This window comes from Peromyscus californicus, unplaced genomic scaffold (genome assembly GCF_007827085.1).
Source record: "Peromyscus californicus insignis strain IS unplaced genomic scaffold, ASM782708v3 Scaffold_9__1_contigs__length_137607984, whole genome shotgun sequence".
NCBI classification, from domain to species: Eukaryota; Metazoa; Chordata; class Mammalia; order Rodentia; family Cricetidae; genus Peromyscus; species Peromyscus californicus.
Genome location: NW_026294617.1, coordinates 114,824,936 through 114,851,328, shown reverse-complemented (window position 1 = coordinate 114,851,328; position 26,393 = coordinate 114,824,936). Strand labels below are relative to the sequence as shown.

The window sequence follows — 26,393 nt, the reverse complement described above, 5'->3', positions numbered from 1 at the left end:
GCATTAGCCTCCCCCACTCTGAAGATGTGAGCCCGCTCAGGCAGAGAGAACATGAAGACTGTGGTAGAGGACATAAGACCCTACTGGCTCATCCTTCCACACTTCAGAACGTCACCAAGGAAATCATACAGTGGAGGGCCAGGGTGGAGCCATGCTTCAAGTAGAGTTGCTTACCCACCTGTGCTGGAGGACCAGCTTTACTTTTTGAAACATTTCTGACCTATCATAGACAGGGATTCTAGAAAAGTCATTAAAAATGACTTAAGGGGGCTGGAGAGGACCAGAGAGAGGTTCCTAGCATCCACATCAGAGTTCACAACCATTGTAAACTCCAGTGCCTCTTCTGGCCTCTACAAGCACCCACACACACACCTAGCCCCCAACACACACATAACACATAAATAATAAAATGAAGTGAAATTATACATCCCATTTTAAATATCAGATTCAGCAGACATCAGATTAGTGTAGATTATTTTTTTTCGGTGCTAGGGAGAGGCACGTTTTTAAGTGCCAATTTCTGTATTTTCTAGCAGTATAGAACAGCCTAGGCTGTGGGCCACATTCTGAGTAGCATAAGTACAGCTGTCTGGCAGGCAAAAAGAGGGAAAGCCCAGTTGGGAAGGAATCTATGTGAGGTTAGCAGGCTTTGGGATGCAAATGTTTAGTTAACAGAGTCTGGGGAGGACTCATCTAATCAGCTGAAAAATCTCTACAGCAAGAGGAAAAGCCCTGAGTGGAGATGGTCTCCATCTCCGGGCATACTCCACAGTCCCACCTCCCAGCTTCTTGCACCAGTTCCTTATAATGAACACACATACACATAAACCCCACAGATCTGCTTGAGGACTTTCTCCCCAAGCAGCTCATTTTATTTTGTTGCTTGAAGTATTTTAAATTTTTACCTATTGTTATTGTGTATGAGTGTGGCCAATTTGAGTTCGATCCCCAGACTTAGGCAGGAGAGAGGTGTCCTCTGACTGCCACACATGTACGCATGTGTCTGCACACACAGCACTAACAGGTGGAATTTTAAAAGTTATTCTAGTTTTATGTTAGCTTTACGAAAGACTATTTAGCCATTCCCACCTCCTGGTTTTACAAATGACCATTAATGTATCCACACATTCCCTGAGACAGAAGCTCAACTGCAGCACCCAGTCAATAATCCAGGGACAGCACTAGCACTGACTTCCCGGGAGGAGTGGCGGCCATCCCCAGAGCAGACATTCCAAGCCAACAGCGTGTCCAAAGCTCTGCTCTGGGAGTGCTGGAGACTGGCACACAAGCAGTGCCTGTGTACTGAATCACCCAGTGACGGACTGATCAGGAGAGTCACTCCTGGACCTCTCAGGCATATCAAGCAGATAGAACCTCTTTGCTGGTGATTCAGTCAGGTTCATGGATGAGGCTTTTTTGACAGTTTATACTAGGTAAAACAATCTCTAATACAATCCCTACAAGAAGCATTCACTGCTTATTCACGTGGCTGAAGGCCAGAATTAATTAAGTCCATTACAGTTTTGAAGGTCTGAAAAAAGAGGCCTATACAAAGCTCATTCTGTATTTTTAAAAATACTATTTTATTTATATTTGTGTATGAAAAAGTGGCTATACTGTCATTTTTATATACATACTGATAGTGGAGAAGAACTCAGTCACATGGCATTTCCAATGTACAGAGAACACAATCATTAAAGCACTGTTACAGAAAGAGAAGAGAAATCAGAAGCAGTGATTTTCGTTCTCACTGAAGAGCAGCACCCTCGAAGAAGAATCAAATCCATTAGTAATACTCATCTACACTGAGATCATATACAGAGGAAAGTTAGAGATTGTACTTACTTTATTATTTTTACTAAGCCATTCATCTTCCTCACACTCAATGCAAAGAAATAAAATACAATCTTAAGAAAAATATGTCCTCATTACTCTTCTCAGTAAAAGGGTCTCTGTGGCGTGTGCAGAGGAGCACTGTACAGCAGGTGTGCTTGCTGGCTCCAGAGCGTCAGTGTTCCACCCTGATCCCGACGCACTGTAGAGAAGACCACTCATCAGCAGGCATCCACACTAACTCCATGGGAGCTGCACTAGAATAAACCATTTTTGCGGCGTTCCCAGATCTCACTAAGTAAGAAAAGACTTTATACACATAAATATAACAATTGATCTGTCTATAAATTATAGCTGTAGGCTCTTCTTTAGTGTAAGGTGGAAAAGCGGCCCTTTGAATACAGAGATACAAGTATTACTGTGGTCTAACGATTGCTGGACTGGTACAGTGTTTTTGCAATGAAGACAAGGTACACATCAAAAGCACTGTTGGATTAAGACACTTCCACAACTTTGATCAGTTCTTCAAATAATGGAGCCAGTTCCTTTTCGAGGCTGACAATTAGTCCTAAAAGAGATTTAAAAAATGAGATGTTAGAAAATGTTTCTTATGAACTCTGAGTTGAAATAAACCCTTTCTCCTCATGTTGCTTTTGTCGGGGTATTTCACTACAGCCGACAGAAAAAGAAACTATCTCTAAATTTCAATCATACTCAACTTGTGTACAAGCATTTACAATCTTAAAACTGCAATTTAACTGATGGGTCTATAGAATGAAGTCATTGTTAGCATCCAAGATGCATTCTGTTTCTGTTCTGTAACCTTTCATTTTTGTAGGCTGTTTGAATGTGAGCAACAGATAGCACACAAAATGCAACACTGAACTGACTAGCTTCTACTGCACAAAAACCCAATCTCTTATGCCATCTCATCTGCACCTGAAAACGACCCTGTAAGATGGAAAAGGCCCCGTTATGCGGACATGGGAACTAGGAATCAAGTTTAGGAGAAAGTGACGGTGGGGCCGAACCACAAATGCAGGGTTTCTCATGACATGTCCATCATTCCGAGTCCACCATGCTGCATGTGCCACCATGCCAGCTACAAGCACAGTCCTATAAGGAAGTAAAATCTGCACCCACAGGACTGCTAACGTACCTGTGTTGGCATTACTGCTGGCTATGAAACTCACCACCAGAGGCAAACGATTGAACTGAACCACCTAAAAGGAAAATAAGATCTAAACAGTGTGTTGCATGGTGAAAACACAGTTAAGATTCAGTTGAAACATCAACTTAAACAACTGAGCCTGAACTTTCAAGGCAAGTCTTTACCTGTCACAACAGAGGAACTGTGTTGAGGCATCAGAGCTGTGTAAGCTAACGGCACCATCTACTGGAGTTAAAAGTGATCTAACACACACTTCATAGGATAACAAGCTCTTTATTGTTAAAGTTTTAAGTATTTTTCCATAATAATAATTTCCTGATGTGAAAACATCAAATAGACTAGTTTTAACATAAGTACTTTGAAGGCTAATTTTTTTTTTAAATTCTATCTCCCTCATACTAAAATTTAGACTTGTACTAAAAAGTTTATACAAAAGATATAAAAATGATAGGTGAAACTAGTAAGCATTTGGTAGCTATATACTGAATATACCAACCTGGTAGGTATTATAGTAACAGATGATACTTTTATTTTTTGAAAGTCCGAGTTTGCTACCTTGGTCTGTTGCGAGGGCAAAAGTGGACAAGAAGCCAGGCCTCAGGGCATGCTCTGGAGCACTGTCGTTAGCCACTAGGGGATGAGTAATTAATAAAAATTATGCAGAGTATGGTGGGAAGAGTTTAACAGCAATTTTCAAAAAAGCTTAAACCCATAAAAACCTAGGCACAAAGGTATATTTATAGTGTTGAAAACCTTACTACTACTGCTACCCGGGTCTCATGAATTCAGGTGGGAAAAATTACTTAATCACAAGTTCAGTAATCATAATTCAGGGAAGATATACTGACTTACATGCAATAAAGTGAATATTCTGAGAATATGCTAGACTAAAATGGAAAAAGCTAAAAATCGTTCGCTCCCATAAAACCACCAGAAGCATGGTCTCTCATACAAGCTCACAGCCCTACAGCTGGCTGCCTGCTTCATGTTCCTCTCACTCATTAAAGGCTGGACTAGTGTTAGCTGCACAAATTAAGTGTGTAGCTTCAGATTTCACAGAGCTCTGTGTAAGAACATTAGGGCTGGAGAATCACCTGAGCCCTCTTTATGGAGGTAAGAAAAAGCAGGTGACCTGCCCAAAGCCACCCATGCTGTGTGGTAGGTGACAGATCGACAATGGACTCTTATCATGTCTTGTCACCAACTCAACACACAGCTCTGGACAGGCAGTGTCCTCTCTGTACTTGATCGTGTTAATGTATAAAATGGAAGAACTATCCAGGTGACCTCTAAAGCATGTTTTAATCTTAACAAGCAAAATTACCTGATATGTCTGTCCTCATGTGGAAAAGAAATTGTAAACCAAATGCATAAGATATTGTTTAATCTTTAATCTTTGGTATGTGAAACTAGCAACATCCACTTTGATCATGCCAGAAGATACAAAGAGTAAACAATCTGAGTTCACACTAACTTTGTTATAGCAAATGCATGTTAAAAAAAAGCCGAGAATCAGCCAAAATCACGTTAGGTGGATATGATAAAAAAAACCACTTGTATGCATACATCAACTTCTCAAGAATTAATAAAGTAATTATGACACTAAAGTTTTTAAAAAATGTATTTCTAGTAAAGAAGCAAAAATCCACTTAAGATTAAAAAGCCATCAGGCTGAACTAGTGATGTGGTTCAGGGACTAACTGCCCGTCTGCTTGCACAACTCCCTTCCAATACTGAAGATATATTTAATGGTTTGCATTATATCATAAGCATCTTCAATAAAAAACTGGGCCTTCTACACAGAGAAACCCTGTCTCGAAAAACCAAACCAAAACAAAACAAAAACAAAAAACTGGGCCTATGGTAAATGCATGCTGCAATTTTAGATGTTAACATGGTCCAGCTGTCATGTAACTCACTACAGGTTCCATACCTAGTCTCCAGCAGATAAAAGCATATACTTCCTCAAAAAACTAAAACAGTCTTTCAAATTTGTTGAAATAAGCTTTATATATTTTTAATTATTTAATAGAAAACTTTTCTGTTAAAAGTCAACACGCCATATGCATGAAGTACTCAGTTTTACCTTTAATAACAGGCACCCCGTCTCTATCTGATACAACGATTGCATGGAGCCCTTCAACGCTACAAGAAAACAAAATTCAGTATTACAAAATCATTGCGATTTCTACAAATATGTACCTCAGACTCATGATAATTCTCAAGTGTGTGTGTGAATATGTGTGTGTGTAAGAAAGAGAGACAGAGAGATACAGAGAAAGAGAGAGAGACAGAGACAGAGAGAGAAAATGACAGTGCACATGGAGGTAAGATGACAGCCCCAGGTCTCTTGTCCGCCACGGCATATGCCAGACTAGCTGGCCATGACCTTCCAGGGATTCTCCCATTTCACTATAGGAGCACTGACTTCAGGCAAGTTCTGAGGACCCAGACTTGGGTCTTTACACTTGCACATTAAGTCTCTACCCACTGAGCTGTATATTCTCATTGATTTTTTTTTTTAAATCTGTGTGCCTACCCGTGTATTTATAACATGCATGAAGGTTCCTTCCAAAGGCAGAAGAGAACATCAAATTCCCTGGAACTGGACCTACAGGCAGTTGTGAGACACCAGTGGGGGTGTTGGGAACTGAACCAGGCTCCATATTTTGCAAGAGCAGCAAGTATTCTTAATTACTGAACCATCTCTCCAGCCCCTCAAAGTTATATTCTCAAGTGAAAAAGAAACTCTCTTTGCAAAATGTAACTGAAGCAACAAATTATGTAACACAATGTGTAAGCAAGCCTTGTGTGTGTTGTGTATTGCCTACACACAAGCGTGTACACGTGTGCACTCATACCTGTGTCTGTAAGTACACAAATACCTCTGTCAGCAGATGCTTCTAGCAGCAGAATTACATGACTGCCCGACAGGCAAAGGAAGCTTCTGAACTGTATGAACAGACTGTCTACTCAGAAAACATCAAATTCAAAGACAGATGCTCAGGGCTGGAGAAACGCTGCAGCGGTTGAGAACACTGGTTACTGTTCCAGAGGACCCAGGTTCAATTCCCAGCACCCACATAGTAGCTCACAACAACTGTTTGGACCTCCTGTTCCAGGAGATCCGACACCCTCACACAGACATACATGCAAACAAAACACCAATGTTCATAAAATAAAAATAAATAATTTTTTAAAAAACACGATGCTTACTATGTTATTTAAAATGTTTAGAAAAATCTGAACACCACAGGTTTTTCTAATTTCCACAGTAGTTAATTTCCACAGTAGCTAATGCATGAAGAGAGGAGGTAAAAAGTAGGGTATTCTTATTGGATTACAAGTCCACAGAGACACAAGCCTAAGAATGTAGAACAGCTACGTTCTTAAAGCACTCCTTTTTAGAAATCCTTTTTAGAGGTCACAAACCAAGAAGTTCTTCTGTTTCTGCACACAACAGATCAAGAGTGATGTGAATAGATTTTACTAAATAATTGTTGGGCCATCAACAGACACCGTCATAAGAAATAAATTTTATTAATGGGCAAAAAATCTAAAGTTTACTAAAACAACTACCTTCCTTCTAAAAATTCCATTAGTGTTAAGGACAGAACACCGGGGCTAATGGTGTGGCTGGGTGTTTGCAGAGCACACATAAAGCCCTGGACTCAGCCCCTAACAGTCTCCCCCGCCCCACCCCTGCCCCACCCCCCAGCAATCCTCCTACAAAAGGCATCAACCAAACTGTTTTTCATATAATTACGAAACATTGGCTGTTTTTTGTTTGTTTGCTTGTTTTGTTTTTTTCGAGACAGGGTTTCTCTGTGTAGTTTTGGCGTCTGTCCTGGATCTCGCTCTGTAGACCAGGTTGGCCTCTAATTCACAGATATCCGCTTGGCTCTGCCTCCTGAGTGCTGGGATTAAAGGCGTGCACCACGGCCACCTGGCTGTCACTGGCTGTTTTAAAACATGGAAAGCCTGAGATGTGTGTGTGTGTGTGTGGGGGGGGGGGGGGGGGGCAACTAGATTTTAAAATACAAACCCAAGAACAAGATTTAACAGAGAATTAAAAACGTATTTTATTGACACCTGGAACTGGTCTGACTTTGTTGAGAAGTATAGAAATAAAGCAGTTAAAACCATGAACCCAGGAAGCTGGAGAGATGGCTCAGTGGTTGAGAGGATTGGGTTTTAAAAAACTCAGGTTCAATTCCCAACATTCACATGTCAGCTTACAACCACCTGTAACTCCAGTCCCAGATGACCTGACATCCTCCCTGACCTCCACAGACACCAGCCACACATACGATGCATAGGCATATATACACATAAAACATCCACACACATAAATACAATTTAAAAAATAAACAAAAACAAAAATGCATGAACCTCACCAAACCCACGCTTCCAGCAACAAATCCAAGTGTTCACAACCCTATTGTTTCCTTGTTCTTTCTGTTCTTTAAGGTGTAATAAGCCTGTTTTCAAGAAATGATCTGCAAATATGAATCAAAGTGGACTCAGTCCTTCTGAAAAGGGTGACATGAATTCCTTCCCTGCCACTGTGCTATGGCAGATACTCTTCTGCCCCTTTGAAGTGCTGCAGATTGAACCCAGGGCCTTCTGAGTTCGAGACAAATATTCTACCACTGAGACACATTCCCAGCCCTTTACGATATTCTTAAATTGTATAAATCTCTTGTAAGAGCCTTACCATATATGATTTCTGTTTAGTTAAAAGGTAAATAAATTGTCAGAATTCAAAAAGAAAACAAACATTTACTTCCAACCATTAAAGCTGCTCAGCTAGGAAGCCGGGGTCCTCAGCGGAGGTGAACTTGCTGACATGAATAAGGACAGCAGTTGGATGAAAACATCACAACAAACACACCAACATCAAAGGGAAGCTCAGGGGTTCCACAGCATGGGACACACAAAGCAGGACAGATGGAGAGCTGATCCAAGGGGAGACACAGAATAGAAAAGATGCCTGTTCCTGGTCTGAAGGCAAATGACAGAAAGAGACACCTTGAAACGACTCTTGATAAAAACACTCAAGGTTTCTTTTGCTTTTTAGCTGCGATTTCAATATTTTTATTTATTGTATGTGTGCAAGTATGTGGTCAGAAGTCAATGTGTGGGGGTCAGTTCTATACTTCAACTGTGCATGTCACAACACCCACATCAGGCTCTACAGCAAGTACCTTCACCTGCTGAGCCATCTAAGCATCCTTGTGGTTGAGACAGAATCTCAACTTCCGTCACCTTCCAAATGCTGGGATTACAGGCCTATCCACCATGCCCAGCTCACTTTCACATTGATTTTAATGTTTTAGTACACGAAGCAAATACTAGTTAGTGAATTTATCTGTGTACTGATTAGTTTTTGGTCAAGTTTTTTGTCAAGGTAGAGTCATCTGGGAAGAGGAAACCTCAACTAAGAGCATGCCTCCTGCACTGGACTGGCCTGTAGATTAAGTGCAGGGCATTTTCTTGATTGATGGCTGATGAGGGCGGTACCACCCCAGGGCAGGTGGTGCTGAGTTATATAAAAAAGCAATCTCAGCAAGCCATGAATAAGGAGCATTCTTCCACGGCTTTCAGTTCCTGCCCTGCCTTGTCATGATGAACTATAATCTGTAAGATGAGATAAACCCTTTCTCCCCATGTTCCTCTTAGTTAGTGTTTTATCACAACAATAAAAGCAAATGAGGACAGTCCCTATTCCCAGAAACATTTGTAAGCAACAATAAGAAAAGTTTTACAGTTTTGAAAAGTAATAAGGTCACAAAGCAACCATTATTTCCCCCACTGTGCACTAAAGTTCCCCTGCGTGGCGTTAGCCTGTACCACTGTTTCTGTTGCCATGCCTTAGCGTGCGAAGCTATAACTGCTGTCATGCCCATTTGTGTGAAAAAGAACCTGCAGCTAGTCCCTATAATTTGCCATTTTATTCAGAGGAAGAATATTAAAATTAATTTAAAGATTTCCAATTATTTCATTTAACATACCAATATTATTTCCTTCATGAATACATAAGAAAAACACAACATATAAATCAAAACCAGAACACAGTATCATTAATTTGCACTGATCTGTAATCAGAGCAAAGCATAAGCTAATATGCGAACACATCAACAACTCAAGAGTCCAAAGGAACGTTCATTCTTCCAACCTACAGTGATAACTGATATCCACACACAACCACTCATACTTTAGATTGGGAGATAAGAAAAAGGGTTTCATAGAATGTTCTGCTAGACTGTCTCAAAGATCGTTCAGTCCAATCTGACTGTTTTGTTCAGGAATGTGAAAACCCAGGACTAAAGGCACTCTTCCCCTCCCTCCTGTCTCATCCTGGACGATCACAAATTGTGAGTTACTTGTAAACAGTTGTGAATGCAGACAAAAGAGGTGCTCGTCAACTTTTTTTTAAACACTAAACTAAGGTGACTTTTAATGAGTTCAAGTGAGAAAGACCTCTGGACTAGTAACTATGTAAAAAGAAGTGTGTCATCTTAACACCTAAGCCTTTGTACAATGGCACATCAAAAGCCCAGTGTGGAGACAGAGGCAGGCTGAGGTTTTAAGTATGAACTTAAGTAAGTCTGAGCTTAGTATTTTTCGACTATGTTGACTCAGCAATGAGGTCCCAATAATAACATTAAACATAATGGCAACTTCTTAATTTTTTTCTTAAATTTACTTAAGAACTTTAAACTATAATCCAATAAACAACTATCATAGTGTGTTTTAAAAAACTTGAAAGTGGCAAGAAATCTAAGTCCTGGGCTCCAGCACCTATTTCCTATTGAACATAAACAAGTCATGTGACAGCTCTAGCTTTATGTTATCTATCCATAAACTCAAGTCACTACTTAATGATACTTGGGGTTAGTTATGAATTTAAGTGTGGGAAATAATTACCACGACACATATAAAATACTGATCTAAAAAGGTGAAACAGAATACTTTGTAAGATTAATGTTACACAGGATGTATTCAGTAACAAATTAGTATTTTCTTACCTTGGCAACTTTTTGTACAGGAATCGCTTTAGATCCTGAAAGAGAATAATTTTTAAAAAATCATATTATGGTATGCTTTTCTAGCCCTGTCCCTATCCCCCTTTAAAGAATGTGAAGTCATCATTTTTAATTGGTGTTTCATCTTTTACTTGTATAACTTGGAAGAGGTTAACTAACCTTTTTTCTAGGCCTCAGTTTCATTATATGCTTCATTATATGTATACAGGGATAATCATAGACCCTACATCATAAGAATGCTATAAAATTTTAGTAAGGTATATGTTAGTGCACCTAGAGTAGGGAAACACAAATATACATTTGCTGTAAAACAAGATCACGTTGTTTCATAATCATTTACATCCTGATAATACTGTATTCACTTGGGTACAGTCTATAAACTTCTTCCCATGTCCATACAGATTTTTCACGACTGTTTTTAATGATCCGAAGTCAGTTAGATAAACTACTCTAGTATTCAGTTTCTTGACCAAAGATAATGACAATGAGATGTATTTAACATGGAACATAGTTCAGACTAAGGGAACAGAAGGCGATCTTGTCTCACTACAAACTCATCTGGAAACATTCACTGACAATTCAAGTATCAATTATGAGCTCCACCCTAAATGCGTGCTGTTTTGAACCTTCATGTCCAAACCTGAACGAGTATCTTATTCCATGTCACCACCAAGAACTTACTTTTGCTCCCGTCTTAAACATTCACACAAAAACGGAACATAGGTTGCAAAAGGGGCACCCGTTAGAAATCCTTTTAGATTGCAACAATGACCTTTGAGACATCGTGAGCACTTAGTGGAAAAGGAATCGGGGCTAAGGACGAAACAAATTTCTACCTCTCACCACGCAGTAGCCTCATGCAAACCTCCCACATCCCCTTTCGATTGGGAAGGGGTGTCAACTCACATCCGCCATGATGAACCCCTTTTTCCCGCAGGATCAATCTCCACGCCTGGAAGAGAAACTTCGGTGACTCTCCCAGCACCCCGGGCTTAGGACCCTCCCCAGACCCAGCATCACGAGATCCACCCTCGCCCGAGGCCGGCGAGACGCCGCAGTTCTGGGGCTCGTCCGGAGGTCCCTCAAACCCCGCCGGGTGGCCAGCCCCGACGGCCCCCCTCCGCCCGCCCACCCTGGCCCCGCGCCGAGAGAGGGGGCGACCTCTGCAGACCCACGCGCGCTCCAGCCTGGGGCGACCTGCCCGGGTGTCCCCGCAGTTCAGACGCCTCTCGGAAGCCGCCTGTCAAGCCTCTGTCACATGACTCGTGACCTCCGCGGCGCTCCAGGAAGAACTTGCTACACCCTCGGCTACCGACGATTCGGAAGTTCCGGGGAGGCCTGGCGGAAACTGCGCCTGCGCGCTGCGCCCAGAGCCGCTGGGCTTGCACCTGAGGTCCCTGAGTCCTCCTTTCCACCCAACACACCTTCAGTGGAAGAGGTTCCTCTGCAGAGTATGCATACGCCTTTTCCAGACCAATTATCTTAAATCTTTCCTCATGAATGAAGACATTTGAGGAGCACGAACTGAATAGCCTTCTTGTTAGAAGTCCCAGGTCCCTAGATGACCCCATTTTCATGTCTAGAGTCCTTCAGGAGCCGTGGGCAGTGGGCTCATGTTTGTCAAGTCTGTTTTAAACATGCATGTACTGGGCTGCCTCTTTGGCTCTGGATCTGCACTGGTTGTGTCTTCTAAAAACTGTTTCTTTGGTTTGGTGTTTGTACATTCAAGAAAGCCTACTGTACGGGGAAGACTAGAATGATAGCAAAAAGGAGGGCTCTCCAATTGCTTTGGCCCAATGTTTCTCACTATTGACGCTTTAGTAATTCTTTGTGGTAAAGGACTGCACTAAGGTTAGCTTAATGGACTTCTGTAGAAACCCAGAGACAAATGGAAATCGCCTGGGATCAAAATCATGACCCAGTGGCCGACTGCCTGATCTTCTCAGGAAATTTGAAGTTGATGGCTTTTCCTTCAGATTTTCTCCTACCTCGTGTATTCTTAACAGTAGGGTACCTTGAAAACACGTAAGATGTATGGGAACACATACCTAACCTTTGTTTCCAATCCCTAAAAGTAGGGGCGCGAACACTCAAAGACATAGTAGAAATGTTGTCTGAGAGGATGAAACTGTTAACTATTCAGCTCAACAAATGACCCCTTCCTAGTCATGAGATTGTTACAAGTGACATGAGAAATTGAAAGGGACATTCTTAAAAGTCACTTCCCCTTTTCATTATTGAAATACTTCAATTAAAAATTATTATTATTTTGTGATAGGGTCTCACTATATATATGGCTGGCCTAGAATTTGCTGTGTAGACCAAGCTGGCCTCAACCTCACAGAAATCTACCTGCCTTTGTCCAGAGTACTGGGACTAAATAAAGGGCTGGTCAACACACCCAGCCCAATTTCTTACCTGTGGGATACTGCATAACATGATTCAGGTCCCCAGTCTCTCTGGTCTCCTAGTTCTTCCAGTGATGGCATTTTTATTTTTATTATAATATCATTTTGCAGTTTTACTCATTCCATAATGAATTTGTTCTGCACCTACACTTTTCAAATGTTCTGTCTTGGTTTTCTCTTGCTTACTGAAAGTTGAAACTGTTCTTTCCTGTCTCACTCTGTACTCCAACTCAGAAGCTCTCAAAACACCCATGAGCCTGCTTCTCCTTCTCGCTGTATTGGAATCATAGGTCCACCCCCATGTCTGTACCCTCCGAACTTTGTGTCCTCCCCCTACCCCCCAATAATCCATCAAGTGCAGTTTGTGCTGCTCATATACTCCTGGGCCTGTGGGACTAGTCAATACAACGTGGTCAACCCACCAGGGACCACTATTAAAGAAAACTGACACTCCTTCTCTCAGCAGTCATCAACTGTCTATAGCTCCTGAGTTTTGGGTAGGGCCCATGAACCCCTCCCCACTCCATGCTAGAGTGCTGACTGGCTTGATTGTGTGCAAGCAACTTCAGCTGCTGTGAATCCTAACATTTTCATGATAACATCAGTTGGCTCACACTGCATGAAGTTTTCCTCTAGCATTTCACCTCACTCTCTTTTCATCTTTTGGGTTTTAACCTAAGTTTACTTTCTCAGTGAAATCTTCCTGGACCTTTCCAGAATAGTTTAGATATTCTAGATAAATGTTCTCATTGTACTTTGTGATCCTCTCACATGTATCAAAATGAAAACTAGATTTATTTCCTTGACAATAATATTTTCTTGATTAAATTGACACTGAGCTTTTTCTTGATCAGTGACTAATTCTCAGCTCTCTTAGCTCACTATCTGTGACATGGCAGGGATTCGTACATTTACTGAATGGTTGAATGAATGAAAGAATGAGCCGTATAAAGAGTACAAAATATGCCAGGCATGGTGGCACACTCCTTTGATCCCAGCACTTGGGAGGCAGAGGAATGTGGATCTCTGTGAGTGTGAGGCCAAACTGGTCTACATAGTGAGTTCCAGGATGGCAAGAGCTACAGAGTGAGACTGTCTCAAAAAACAAAAGGATAAAATATAATGAAGACAAGCCTTTTATGGTGAGAACATCCCTTCTTTTTATTAATATGTTGAGATAAATTACAGAGACTGAAAGACAAAAATTCATAAATCATTCATTACAACATTCATTAAAAATCAAAAGCAGCTTAAGAGTTCTCACAGGAAATCTTATATAAGTCTGATATAACATTAAATTTTTACAAATCAGACCTTTTACTTTTAAACCTAATTATGTGATCTTGAATGCACTATGAAGATCTCCTTTACCAAGAGCACTTCATTTTACTAACACAAGGCTTCCATTAAAATCTCACCAGACCTGAAAATCTGTATCACACCTTGGAAATTACCTGCAGCTTTAAAAACAAACAAACAAACTAAAACTTTAAATGGAAAGTCTCACATAGCAATCTAAAAACCAAAAACAAAGCAGAAATGACTCACGTTTTAATACAAATAAATTATAAACACCAGCTATTTCTTCCTCACTGTTGTCACCCAACTCAGAAACAATTCATTTTGAAGGTAATGATGAAAACGCTACAGTGTCACTCAAAAGTCCTCCCGATGTTAACGGTGCCATTGAAAGGCTAAGTAGAATCTTGGGATGAAACCAGCAGGACTTGCTGGCATTTCCAGCAGGTGTCTGTTGCCTTTATACAGTTACTAAATATCTCAGCAACCAGTCACCCCAAGTTTTAATAACTTATTAAACCAGGACACTTCAAGAACCACTTCTGGATTACCAGACTTGGAAAGATACAATTTTACTTGACACATGGGCCTTGTAATAGGAAATCTGCATTAAAATGTGGAAATCAACTGAAAGATTTCACACCAATGCAATTCTATTGACTAATGGTCAAACTCTGAAACAAGAATACCTACTGCTAATGGAAGCCCTGCTCTGTGCAAACAGTATGGTATTTATTAAACAATCACATATCTGAGGTATTAGCTGGAAAATATATACATTTATATATATACACTTATACATGGACACATCCACAGAATATTCACAAAACTATTGGCCCCTACACCAGCAGAAGATCAAATTAATTGAAAAAGAATCACATAATAGGAAAAAGTTACATGGGGGCATTTACAAAAATGTGGTTACATAATCCTTAATATAAGGAGCATGTTTTGAATAACTGCTTTGAGGAAGAAAATGTTTCCATTGACATGAAAGTATCTGTGTTAGAGAATTGAAACTAAAATGGGAACCTGGATTCAGGACTGTGAAGCCTACCAGATTACTAAAGGCTGTGCAAGAATTGCTTGAATAACCTGGTTCTATCTGCTTTTGTTTTCATTTTTTATTGTAGTTGAGACAGTCTTACAAGGTACCCAGGCTAGCCTCAAATCTATAATCCCCCTGCCTCACTTGGTCTCCTAAGTGTTGGGACAACATGTGTGAGCTACCATGCCTGACTTCTATTTGTAATGGAAAAGTGGATTTTAGAAAAAAACAAAACATGGAGGTTATTGTCAGGCTATTTTATTTTCATTGGTTTATAGAGAATTTTAAGGATTTTACTGACTCTGATATGGCTACTAAACAAGTATTTTTAGCTATCTCATGATTAAAATTCATTTTCATAATTTTTCTATACAGATAATAAAAATTGTTATGGGTTTCTTTTCAGTTTGCCTCACTCAATTTTAAACAGATGGCTAGCAAGGCATCCAGGACTAAGCTCGAGCATCACGGTGGAGAAGCTAAGCAGAGATACTCATTCCTCTTTAAACCATTTGGTCCTTGGTGACAACACCTGTCAGATTGAAAAGATGGTCATGTGGCCCTCTGGCCTACCAATCAATAGTTCACTGCTTTAAAAAGTGGGAGTTTTTAAAATTAAGTATCTCAGAACGCAGCAACAGCTGTACCATGTGCTAAATAGCTGCATTTCCAATATTACGAATAAAGATAAGGAGAGTAAAAACTCATTTTATTTTACATATCAGTGTAAAAGTTTGAACAGCAAGAAAAATTAAGCATAAAAGTGCATTTGAAGTTAAGGGCTAGCACTCCACATTCCTGTTCTTGGAAACACCTGAGCTGACACAAAAACAGAGCACTTATACACACACACACACACACACACAAACACCCTTTATACTGTAAGGACCTTGGTTTTCCTTACTGATTATTTGAAAATCATAAATAAGCATGTAGTAGTTATGAAATGATTATGCACTCAAATGCAATCAGGTCTCAAAATGTTGTTTTCACTTATTAGATGGAAAACTTGAAATTTCTCTGTGTTCAATTAACCTATTTGATAAAAAAAAAATCCTAAGACTTCAAGATGACTAAATAACTAATATCAGTGTATTCAGAAAGAAGGGACTCGAAAGGAGGAAAAGTGCTGTTTTCTTTCCTCCCAAAGTGTGTGTGTGTGTGTGTGTGTGTGTGTGTGTGTGTGTGTGTGCTTCTCTGTGTCTAAAGGGATAAAACGTCAATTACTAAAAAATATAACTACTGTTCCCAAACTTCCAAAAACTTATTTAGAAACCTAATTAGTATGCAAAGGTAAAGAGCTGCTGGGTAAAGATGAAAGTGATCAAATGAAATTAAGAAACTTCATGTAGCTATAAGACAGGAAAATACTGGGATTTGCATCATAAGAGTAGGTAGCAAACACAAAAAAATCTTTCAGTTCAAGTCATCCAAATACACATGAAATTAAATTCAAAGCCACTAACTAGTTCTTTCCACAATACAGGTATCATTAAGAATTCAGTCTTTATTTATATACTTTATACATTGCTTAAGATACCAGGCACTCAGCCAACCATGCCCACAGCTATTTCCAAGTTTTGTTTAATCTAACCCATAAATGTCATAAATGTGATGGGATGCAGCAACAAACCTGAAACAATACTGTCGGAAGCCATGTGCAGCTCTACGCTGTGTTAGTTCCCCTCAATCTGATAACCTGACCTATCGTCTCCATCCTGGAACAGTGGGATTTACGTAGGTTTGGCTCATGTAAATATCGATCACATTAATGTAAATTTCCTAATAAAACTGGAAAAATAGCTTAAAAACTTTCATTCCAGTTTCTACAAATTTCTTGATAGATATGAGCTTTCAAAGCTAATTAGAATGCTACATTTTAAGTGACTTATTCTACAGGCTCAAGAAAATACTTAAAATTCTATGATGTATGCTCATTCTGTAGCAATGTACTAACAGCAGAACAATACAGAGATTCACATGGCCCCTGTGCAAGGATGACACAAAATTCATGAAGTTTCTATATTTTTCAATCCAATGAGAGGCAAATAGCAACTAAAAATAGGCACAGTGAACTATTTTGAAGAAAAAGTGGGAAATAAGACCAGTGAACGTCAAGACCAGCAAATGTAAAACCATGAGGATCACAGACCACTCGAAAGTGGAGACAGAACTTTGCAATTGCAGATTTCCATTCAAATAAAAAGATGACAAACTGGTTGTTACGTTTTGTGCCCGTAGGTGAGTGCTACAGCCGGCTTTTGTCAGAGAAACTTATTTTTGTAATGGGCAGAAGTAACTTCGGAGCTCATAATGGTCACAGTAATGGGAAGACATGACTACTGAGTGCTGAGCGTTGAGTGGGACATCGACATTGCTCACTCTGAGGCTCAGAGAACAGTACAGAACAGGGGTGGAAATAATGCAAGAAGTGGTGAAGTTGTGGAACACTGCTTTCTGGCCATGACACAGTCGTCACACTGGGATTCTGCACATGGTCTCTATAAGGTTGGGCCCTTCCAAATCCTGCTGTGTGTGTGTGTGGGGGGGGGGGTGCTCACGAGGCTGCACCCCACCCTGATCGTCTCTAGGCAGTTAGTGGTTGATGAGGGAGGGAGATATTTTCTTCAGGGTTGCAGGACTGGTAATGTGCCTGTGTTCCTGTTAATAACTCCTCACCTAAGCCCTACATTCAACCATAAGGAAAACTCTTTGGGTCGTCGTAATCATCATCATCATCATCACCACCACCACCAAAAAGACTGAAGGGAAGAGGATCAGTGGAGTAGGAGGGAACAAGAGAGGGTCATAGGACGTGAAGATGATGGACTGTATTATACATGTGTGTATGAAAATGTCAAAATGAAACCCATTGTCATAGGTAATTAATATGTGCTAATAAAACAGTTTTTGAAAAAAGAAGGGAGAAAATGAAAAAAATTAAACATAGTTGCCAGGGATAAAAAGCTATCTAATGAAGAGATGCAGTCTCTCTGAAGACACTACCTATGAAATTAAGATATAAAATAGAATGTGAGGGCTGGTGAGACGGCTCAGTGGTAAAATACTTCCTGCACAAGTCTGAAGACTCCAGTTCAATCTGCAGAAGTGAACAAGGTATAAAAGGAAAACTAACTCCTACAAGTTGTTCTCTAACCTCTACATGTGCACCTTGGCACATGTACACACACACACACACACACACACACACACACACACACACACACACACACGTACACACTATAAATGTAAGAATAAATAAAATTTATAATAAAACAATTTCAAACAGTTGCAAGAATCACAGGAATGACCGGAGGCTGAGTCACTTACAGAGCCTGAAGTTGAATGTTCTAAGCTAAAGGCCGTGCTAACAGAGCAAGGGGAAAACTGAGCAGACCGGGCTGATGGGTGCAAATCTGGCTGGAGATGAGAGGGAACAACTAAGGAAAGTTACTGAGCTGAAACGGTGTGACAACATGTCTTTCTTTAGATAAAATACAGAAAAAAGAAGACTTAAAACAGTGCACTGGATTTATGACACTCTTAGAAGTAAGAGCAGAGGACTTACATCAACAAGAAACTTAAGAATGTAGTTGTCACAGCTTAAAAACTAGAGATTTGAAATGGATATTTCAGCCGGGCGGTGGTGGCGCACGCCTTTAATCCCAGCACTTGGGAGGCAGAGTCAGGCGGATCTCTGTGAGTTCGAGGCCAGCCTGGGCTACCAAGTGAGTTCCAGGAAAGGCGCAAAGCTACACAGAGAAACCCTGTCTCGAAAAACAAAAAACAAAACAAAAAAAAAAAAAGGAAATGGATATTTCAATGTCTATGTTTAATTAAACAGGAGATCCATGGTCTTCATGGGAAATGAAAAAGTATGTTTCCTCTGAATGAAAATACACGTTATGGCCGGGTGGTGGTGCACGTACACACCTTTAATCCCAGCACTCAGGAAGCAGAGACAGACAGATCTCTGTGAGTTCGAGGCCAGCCTGGTCTACAGAGCAGGCAGGGCAACACAGAGAAACTCTGTCTCAAAAAAACAAAAAACAAACAAAAAACCCACCCCACTTTATTACCAAGTGTGGGAGCACATGCCATTAATTCCAGCATGGGTGGGGTGGGGCGCAGGCCAATCTCTGAGTTCCAGGCCAGCCTGGTCTACACTGTGAGTTCCAGCCAGCCAGGGCTACACAGTGAGACTCAAAATAAAAAAAAGAAAGTGACCCAATGAGCAAGCACTAAAGCATCACTAAAGCAGCATGGCAGCCTCCTCGAGGACCAGATGACTCTGGGAAGAGAAGCACTAAGACTCATCATCTTGTACCAGAGAACAAGATCAGCAGGTGACGGAAATGCAGAGAAGTTAAAGGGATAATAATGGTTTGATGCGATTCAGAAATCTGCAACTGAACGCTGAAATGACAGCTGGAGAAGATTCTAATGAGAAAGAAGTAGAAATGCAAACAGCTATGTAGAGGCACGCAACCTTAGAAAACCATTCACATGAACTAGACAACACTAATTCAGGCTAACTGTCAGATAGGAAGGCTGCTGAAGGAAGTAGATCAGAACTCGGAAGGCTCTGGGAACAAGGCCCAGAGTGCCCTGGGATTGTGAGGGTGACACTGGTGTGAAACTCAGCCCCAGGTTTGTTCCAAGTAAAGAGCAGTGATTCCTATACCAAGCCCTCAGCCTTCGTGAGAGCATGCAGAAGAACCCGAGCAAGAGGCAACCAAAATTGACCGACACAGACACAAGAGGTAGAAGCAGCCACCGCAGATCGTGGTCCTTTGAAGTTATTCCTCAGAATGTAGAAAAGTCAAGATTCTCTCTAGAGAGTAACAAAATATGTATAGATGGTGAGGAAAGGGTTTTTACTAAAGATGACTAGATAGGCAGCATTTTAATAGTTTCACATTAAATGTATTATGTGCAAACTTTAAAACCAACCTTTCCTTTCTTTGTAGCACTCCTATTTTTAAAGGTCGTGTTTCTAGACATGGTTGGGTTGTCCAGACTCCTAAAACAATGTGTGTAATTTAACCCACTATTATAATCAGGTATTTCTACTGAAGAATCTGACAACAGAATACAAGAGACCATTTTAAAGAAAATTCAACAGAGGACATAAATGAGCAATATTTAGAAAAGAATCCTTAAGCAACAGCACAATGTCACTCTACCTAACAGTCTCGTTCTTGAGCAAGGGATGGGGGGGTGACAACAAACTACCAAGAATGTAAATGTAATCTGTAATTCTTTAACTGTATGTAGCAAAACCAGTAAGCCATCACTACCATTGAACACCCAAGACCAGAAATCAATTCAAACCCAATAAGCACCAAAACTTCAAATCCCAACTCTGTTTGCCCGCCATATATGACAGATTTTGTTAGAAGGAGTTTATTCTAAAGAGCTGATGAGTTGCCTGGTGGTAAGTGGAGCTTAGCTCAGAATGCCGATGACGACTGTCCATCACTGCTCTAGCTGCTGCTCAGGGCTGTGTGTGGCCCAACAGATAACGCTCCATCAAGTAAACCAGCCACATTTGTGAAGGCACGAAGCTGGGTAGTAGTGTCATTGTGTTCTTATTACTTATTTGTAGAAGAATTCATTTGCTTTGGGGTCCTGCTTCAGTCATCTCCATGAAACTGAATTTCCACGGGAAGAAAGTTCATCTTTTGCTTCATAAACTTCAGTAGCCTTGAAAGACACATTAATGAACATTTGGGGCTAACTTTTAATTACCGGAATTATAAATGGAAAAATTGCAACTTACCATTGAAAACTCATTTAGCATAATATTTATCGTCATATTTTCTTTAAAATCTATCTTATAGCATTTTGTTCCTATGTATGGCTTAGCAATTCATAAGACTAAAGAGCATACTGATAGTATACACCAGTTCATTTATCTCATTACAGATTCTGGAATACAAGAACAATATTAAAAATGCCAATTCCTTCTACACTGATATCAAATTTTACATAAAGTTTTGTTTTTCCTTTTTGAAAAAAATTCATTGTTTCAACTCCACACACCAGTCACCTAATGGGAAGTGTGGCTGTGTCATAGACATTTATTCCATCAGCCTAAACGAAGTGTCTCGTGGAGCTAAACGCTAAAGTAATTTAAATAAAAGGCAAGCGCTCCTATATACACAAAATCATCCTAAAAATATTTACATGGCAAAGGAATAATGGAGAATCACTAAAACTGGCAATTGCTACAGGTGTGACAATCCTCTCCAGACATCATAAGGAATCATGTAAGATTTTAAAGTGAAAGTAATTGCAGAAGCATACTAAAATATTTAGTTTTCAGTTCTTACTATTGAAATGAGCCAGTAGATCATTAACAGTCCAAGATTTCAGAAATCAACTACTCAGCTTAGTCTTTAATCAAATCTTCTTCGGCTTCATGGCGAAATGAACTTTACAGAAAAGACAGAGTACATGGAAAGGAGTGGGCAGGACTTCCAGCTTATCCCCCCTTGTAGAGACTGGTCAGTCGCTCAAGCTCTTTGCAGTTGTCCATGCTCAGAGCATCCGCCTTCCTCCGCAGCCGTTCATCACGGTACACCTTTGCTGCATACTGCATATCTGTTTCTGTACACAAAAGGTTCGCTAGTTAATAACAAATTACATCACCTTAAAAACCACTTTTGAGAAGTTTATATATATGCATAAATACTTTTCTGAACTGACTTTAAAGAAAGAAAGAATCAAGTATAATTCCTATAAACCATTTCACTCCGACTTTTTCTTTTAAAAATTTTTTGGACAGGGTCTCTACACAGATCTGGCTGCCCTAAAGCTCACTATGTAGACCAAGCTGGCCTTGAACTCGGAGATCCTCCTGCCTTTGCCTCTGAGTGCTATGATTAAAGGTATGCACCACCACACCCATTAGGCTTTTCCTTTATATAACTTCACTTTGACCTTAGCACATAGAACCAGCACCAACAAGAAATAAGGTTAGAGCCCTGCCATCTCCTCCCAGAGCCCTTCCCCTTCACCCCTGAGCCCAGTGGCTGAGGCTCTGCTCTGGAATACCCTCTCAGCCTTTTCTAAAACATCTCCTGAAAGCCAGGACTGCCCGTGGCTCTGTTTGGTGTGGTTTGTGATAATTCCAACAGTTGAGAACACAACTTAAGCCGGGTGATGGTGGAACATGCCTTTCATCCTAGCACTCAGGAGGCAGAGGCAGATGGATCTCTGAGTTTGAGGCCAGCTGGTCCATAGAGCAAGGACAGCCAGGGTTACACAGAGAAGCCGAGTCTCACCTCCCCTCAAAAGAACACAATTAAAGCACACCCCTCCTCCCCCTCTGCCGCCGCTTTCTTTTTCTTCATGAGAACAGGTTTCATTACATAGCCCCGGCTGGCCTCAAACTTGTGGTCCTTCTGCATCAGCACCCGAAGTGCCAGCGTTGTGTGTGCCTTCACACATGGGGAAATACTGGAAAATACAGCATTCCTCCATATATATGTAAATACTGCCCCCACACAACCTGAAAAAATAACCATAATTCTGCTAGATGATAAGACCCTACAGCTGAACATATTACATGGTTTGGTCATAGGTGAATCAAACTATAATTGAGCTGGAAGCCTCCTCCTTCCCAGATAACTTTCATAATGACAAAAGGAGCTATACAGACTGGTGGAGAATTATTAAGAACAGTCTTATTCAGCTGTGGATGCTGGATGCTGCTCTACTAATCTGCTAGGCAGTGTGTGCCCATCATACAATAGTGCCATGGTTGTTACGGGGTAACTAACCACTTTCTGATTGGAGTTGAGGTCTTCACAGGAAAGAATTCACATCTGGAACATAAACCTGGTCAAAAACCTGTGGCTGCGAGATCATAGGCCCAATTGGAGAAGCTATGCTGTTGTTTTGCTAAATGGATACAACAAACTGGTCTTTAAACACTTGTTTACACCCAGTGACTAACATGCCATCAGCTTTGAAAAGAAAGCTCCTACTTGCAGTGGGTGGTGGTTACTATGGACTCATAAATGATCAAAACAGTGAGCCTAAGTGACTGCTGAAGACTTAGCCCACCACGGAGCATTTGTATCATCCTCTCTGAAGCTCAGGGAGAATGGAAGGAATGAAGAACTGGAAAGGATGGAGGGCTGTGGAACGATGTCCACCAGGCATGATATCATTGATGCTCTCATGAACTCACAGTAGCTGTGATCTCCAAGATCTGCAACATTGGGTCCATCAGTATTTTTGCATGGAGGGAGAGGAAGGCCCCACCCCTCTCTGAGGAGCTATACCCAGTTAACAGTTGGTAGGGGGAGAGCATCATGAGGCCCTACCCCTCCATGAGGGGCTATTTGCAGTTAATGGTTGCTGAGGGAGAAAGAGATTTTCTTCAGTGGTGTTACAGAACCACTGCTAAGATGCCCATGTTCCTGCAAATACCCATGCTCCAAAAGCAGCGCGCGCACACACACACACACACACACACACACATGTGAGAGAGAGAGAGAGAGAGAGAGAGAGAGAGAGAGGAACACAGGAGGATTAACTGGGAAGAAAAGAGGGAGGGATCAGCAGGAGTGTGAGGAGAACAAGGTTGGTAATGGGAGGTGAATATGATCAAAATTCTTTATATACATGCATTAAATGTCACAATGAGACCCAGTATTATGTATAATTAATATATGCTGTGGTGGTTTGAATGAAAATATCCCCCAAAGGCTTATAGGGAGTGGCACAATTAGGAGGTGTGGCCTTGCTGGTGGAGGTGAGGCCTTGTTGGGGGAAGTATGTCACTGGAGGTGGGCTTTGAGGTTTCTAGTGTTCAAGTCAGGCCCAGTGTTACTCTCTCTTCCTACTGCCTGCCAATTTGGATGTAGAACTCTCAGCTACCTCTCCAGCACCATGTCTGCCTGCATGCCACCATGCTTACTGCCAATGTGATAATGCACTAAACCTCTGAACCTGTTGCCAGCCCCAATTAAATGTCTTCCTTTATAAGAGTTGCTATGGTCATGATGTCTCTTTTTTTTTTTTTTTTTTTTTAGGTTTTTTGAGACAGGGTTTCTCTGTGTAGCTTTGCGCCTTTCCTGGATCTCGCTCTGTAGACCAGGCTGGCCTCGAACTTATAGAGATCCGCCTGCCTCTGCCTCCTGAGTGCTGGGATTAAAGGCGTGTGCCACCACCGCCCGGATGTCATGATGTCTCTTAACAGCAATAGAAACCCTAACTAAGACATATGCTAACGAAAATAAACCATAACTAAATACTAAATAACACTTAACACTGACTGGTACAAGCCACTATGTTAAATGCTTACTGAATAATATGTTATGATGATAAGGCAACTAGTTTAGCAAGTAACTTGGTCTTCTAGATAATGTGTGATTGGAAGAAGCATTGTGTAAGGCTATCTATTCAACAACAACAAAAAAACACAGTAAGACAAGAACCATTTAGTAAGTTCTTACACTGTGTCAATTTTTATGTTTTGCTACACGTATAAAAATCATTACAATCAACCCCCAATAGACATGTTAGATTGATGCCAGGGTCTCCAGATGCTAAGATACAAGGATGTTTAAGTCTCTTACACAAAACATCTGTGTTTGCATATCCTACACATATGCTCCTGTGTCTGTTGCCTCCATCTTACTAAGGTTGCCTAATTCGATGGAGATGTCATGCAAACAGTTGTTACAGTGGATGGCTTCGAGAACAATGACAAGAAACACTGGCACACGTTCAGGACAGATGCAGCTGCTCTTTTTCTGCACAGTTTTGATTGACAACTGACTGAATCCATGGGTGAGGGAAGCCTCAAACGTAGAGGGCTGACTGCTCAGTCATGTACTGGATTCCAATTATAAACCAGGGAATTTCCCTTCTTAAGTAGTGAAATCTACAACAATAATTCCAAAGACTCTAAAACGTTTTCTAAACTGTTAAAAATATTTGACAGACTTACTCTGCTGTCTTTCTTTCCAACAGTTATTTCGAATATTAGTCACATAATCCTCTTCCACACTCTTTTCTACCTTCTGTAATAGTGTTCCTTTATATTCGCTTTTAAAGTCCTTACTGACGTAATAAACAACGCCCAAGTTTTCTGTCTGCATTTTAATAGTTTGTCCTGATCCACTGAAAAAGAGATACATAATCATTCTTTTAATTAAGGCTACATCCAAATATGCAAATCAAGAAGCAAAATTAAAAGTAATTTAAAGTTAACATCAGCATTAGTTACATTTGTGAAAACTGCTTCAAACCACTTTTCACAGAGTACACTGTTTTTGGTGAAGCTTCCTTTATCTTCCCATCACTTAATTAAGTCATTCCCCGCCTTTTGACATGAGCCTGAGACCAATTATTTTCCCCTTTCCCTTTTTGTCTTTCATATCAATGTATTAACTACATTAAATTCAAATTCAAACATAGCACTTTTGTCCTTACTCACAGTGGACTACTTATGGTAACTATTTTTAAAACTAGAGATTTTCTTGTAAAAGAGTTGGCACTTAAAAGTATCAAAGGACCCTTCAAGGGAAGAAAAGAAACAGCAACAACTAAATTTTGTAGAATTTCACTTAGCTACTTACGATCTGGGATATAAGGAGTAAGGAGGGTTCGAGACCATCAACTGGCTTAACAAGGACACGAGGATCAATACAATAATGGGCATCAGCTGGATAAACACAGAAAACCCTCCCTATAAAAAGATCAGAGAACAACAGTGTCGCATGACTGTCCAATCCAGTGGTTGCCATACATTCTTACAGGTACAAAGGACGTCTGTGGCCATCTAGGGTAGTCACTTCAAACCTGCTGAATAAACTCAACTTCCTGTTATAATCCCTAAAATCCAAACTCCCAGGGCTGCACAACTCCTCTGACCTCGTTTTAGAGATAAGGAAGCCCCTCCTGTCACACACACCGAGACACCTGGGTTTAGCAGGGGAGTCGATGCATGCCGGAGCTGGGCTCAGGCCTCTTCCTGTCTAGTTTAGTGTCCTTTCCATTCAGCTTTCCACACAAGGAGCTTAATTAGTACAGGCCATCAGGCATGCCTGCATTAGAGCCAAGCAAAGGCAAAGGTACTTCTAACTAAGGTTTTGCAGCATCATTTCTAAATCTTTCAGGATCGATAAAAAGAAGCCACCTTCAGAACATGCAAAATAGAGATACACCTTTGTCAGAATTCTGCAATACCAGAAGGACCACACTGCCACCACCCTGACCCTGACCTCTACTCCTGCACCTACATTATTCTCCCAGGACTTCTGAGTCTCTTTTGAACACTGGAGCTAAGAGAAAACTCATTATTTCCTAAAACAACTTGCTCTATTTTTAGTCGATTCTAATTGCTTTCCTGAACTAGAATTTGTCATTTTGAGATTTACAATCACATTATAAACATACATCTGCTCTTTCTTCTTCTCTTTCGTGTCCACTGTGTCGGTGCTGATGTTGATGGCTGTAAGCAGCCCGGCCATTTGAAAATGAGTGTACACTACCTAGAAAATTCAAAACAAGGTTAAATTAACAAGTTTTTAAAAAAGTAACAAAATTAATGGCTGTTTGTTTTG

General features: G+C 40.6%; 2 protein-coding genes and 1 pseudogene across 6 annotated transcripts in view; 1 reads left to right on the top strand and 2 right to left on the bottom strand.

The window, feature by feature from the left end:
- Nucleotides 1-1,559: 1,559 nt before the first annotated feature.
- Nucleotides 1,560-11,329, bottom strand: Lamtor3 (late endosomal/lysosomal adaptor, MAPK and MTOR activator 3). Of its 4 annotated transcripts, none has more exons than XM_052731115.1 (7): nt 11,215-11,329; nt 10,960-11,005; nt 10,036-10,070; nt 5,091-5,149; nt 3,501-3,634; nt 2,993-3,056; nt 1,560-2,401 (listed from the first exon to the last, which is right to left on the bottom strand). In XM_052731115.1, the coding sequence occupies exons 2-7, from the start codon at nt 10,966-10,968 to the stop codon at nt 2,328-2,330; spliced, it is 375 nt and encodes a 124-aa protein (XP_052587075.1). In that variant the 5' UTR covers nt 10,969-11,005; nt 11,215-11,329; the 3' UTR covers nt 1,560-2,327. The 4 variants fall into 4 exon arrangements, with proteins under 4 accessions (XP_052587075.1, XP_052587076.1, XP_052587078.1 ...); XM_052731116.1 differs by having other exon boundaries at nt 11,229-11,312; XM_052731118.1 differs by having other exon boundaries at nt 11,251-11,302.
- A 3,721-nt stretch (nt 11,330-15,050) lies between these two features.
- The window catches only part of Dnajb14 (DnaJ heat shock protein family (Hsp40) member B14), a 47,678-nt gene continuing 36,335 nt past the window's right edge, over nt 15,051-26,393 (bottom strand). For both annotated transcript variants that reach the window (XM_052730170.1, XM_052730171.1), the window contains 4 exons: nt 26,227-26,321; nt 25,407-25,516; nt 24,776-24,948; nt 15,051-21,420 (listed from right to left, as the gene is read on the bottom strand). In XM_052730170.1, the coding sequence (XP_052586130.1) occupies nt 21,296-21,420; nt 24,776-24,948; nt 25,407-25,516; nt 26,227-26,321 (503 nt within the window). In that variant the 3' untranslated portion in view covers nt 15,051-21,295. The remainder of the gene's footprint in view (nt 21,421-24,775; nt 24,949-25,406; nt 25,517-26,226; nt 26,322-26,393) is intronic.
- On the top strand, nt 16,740-16,838 carry LOC128106777 (uncharacterized; annotated as a pseudogene).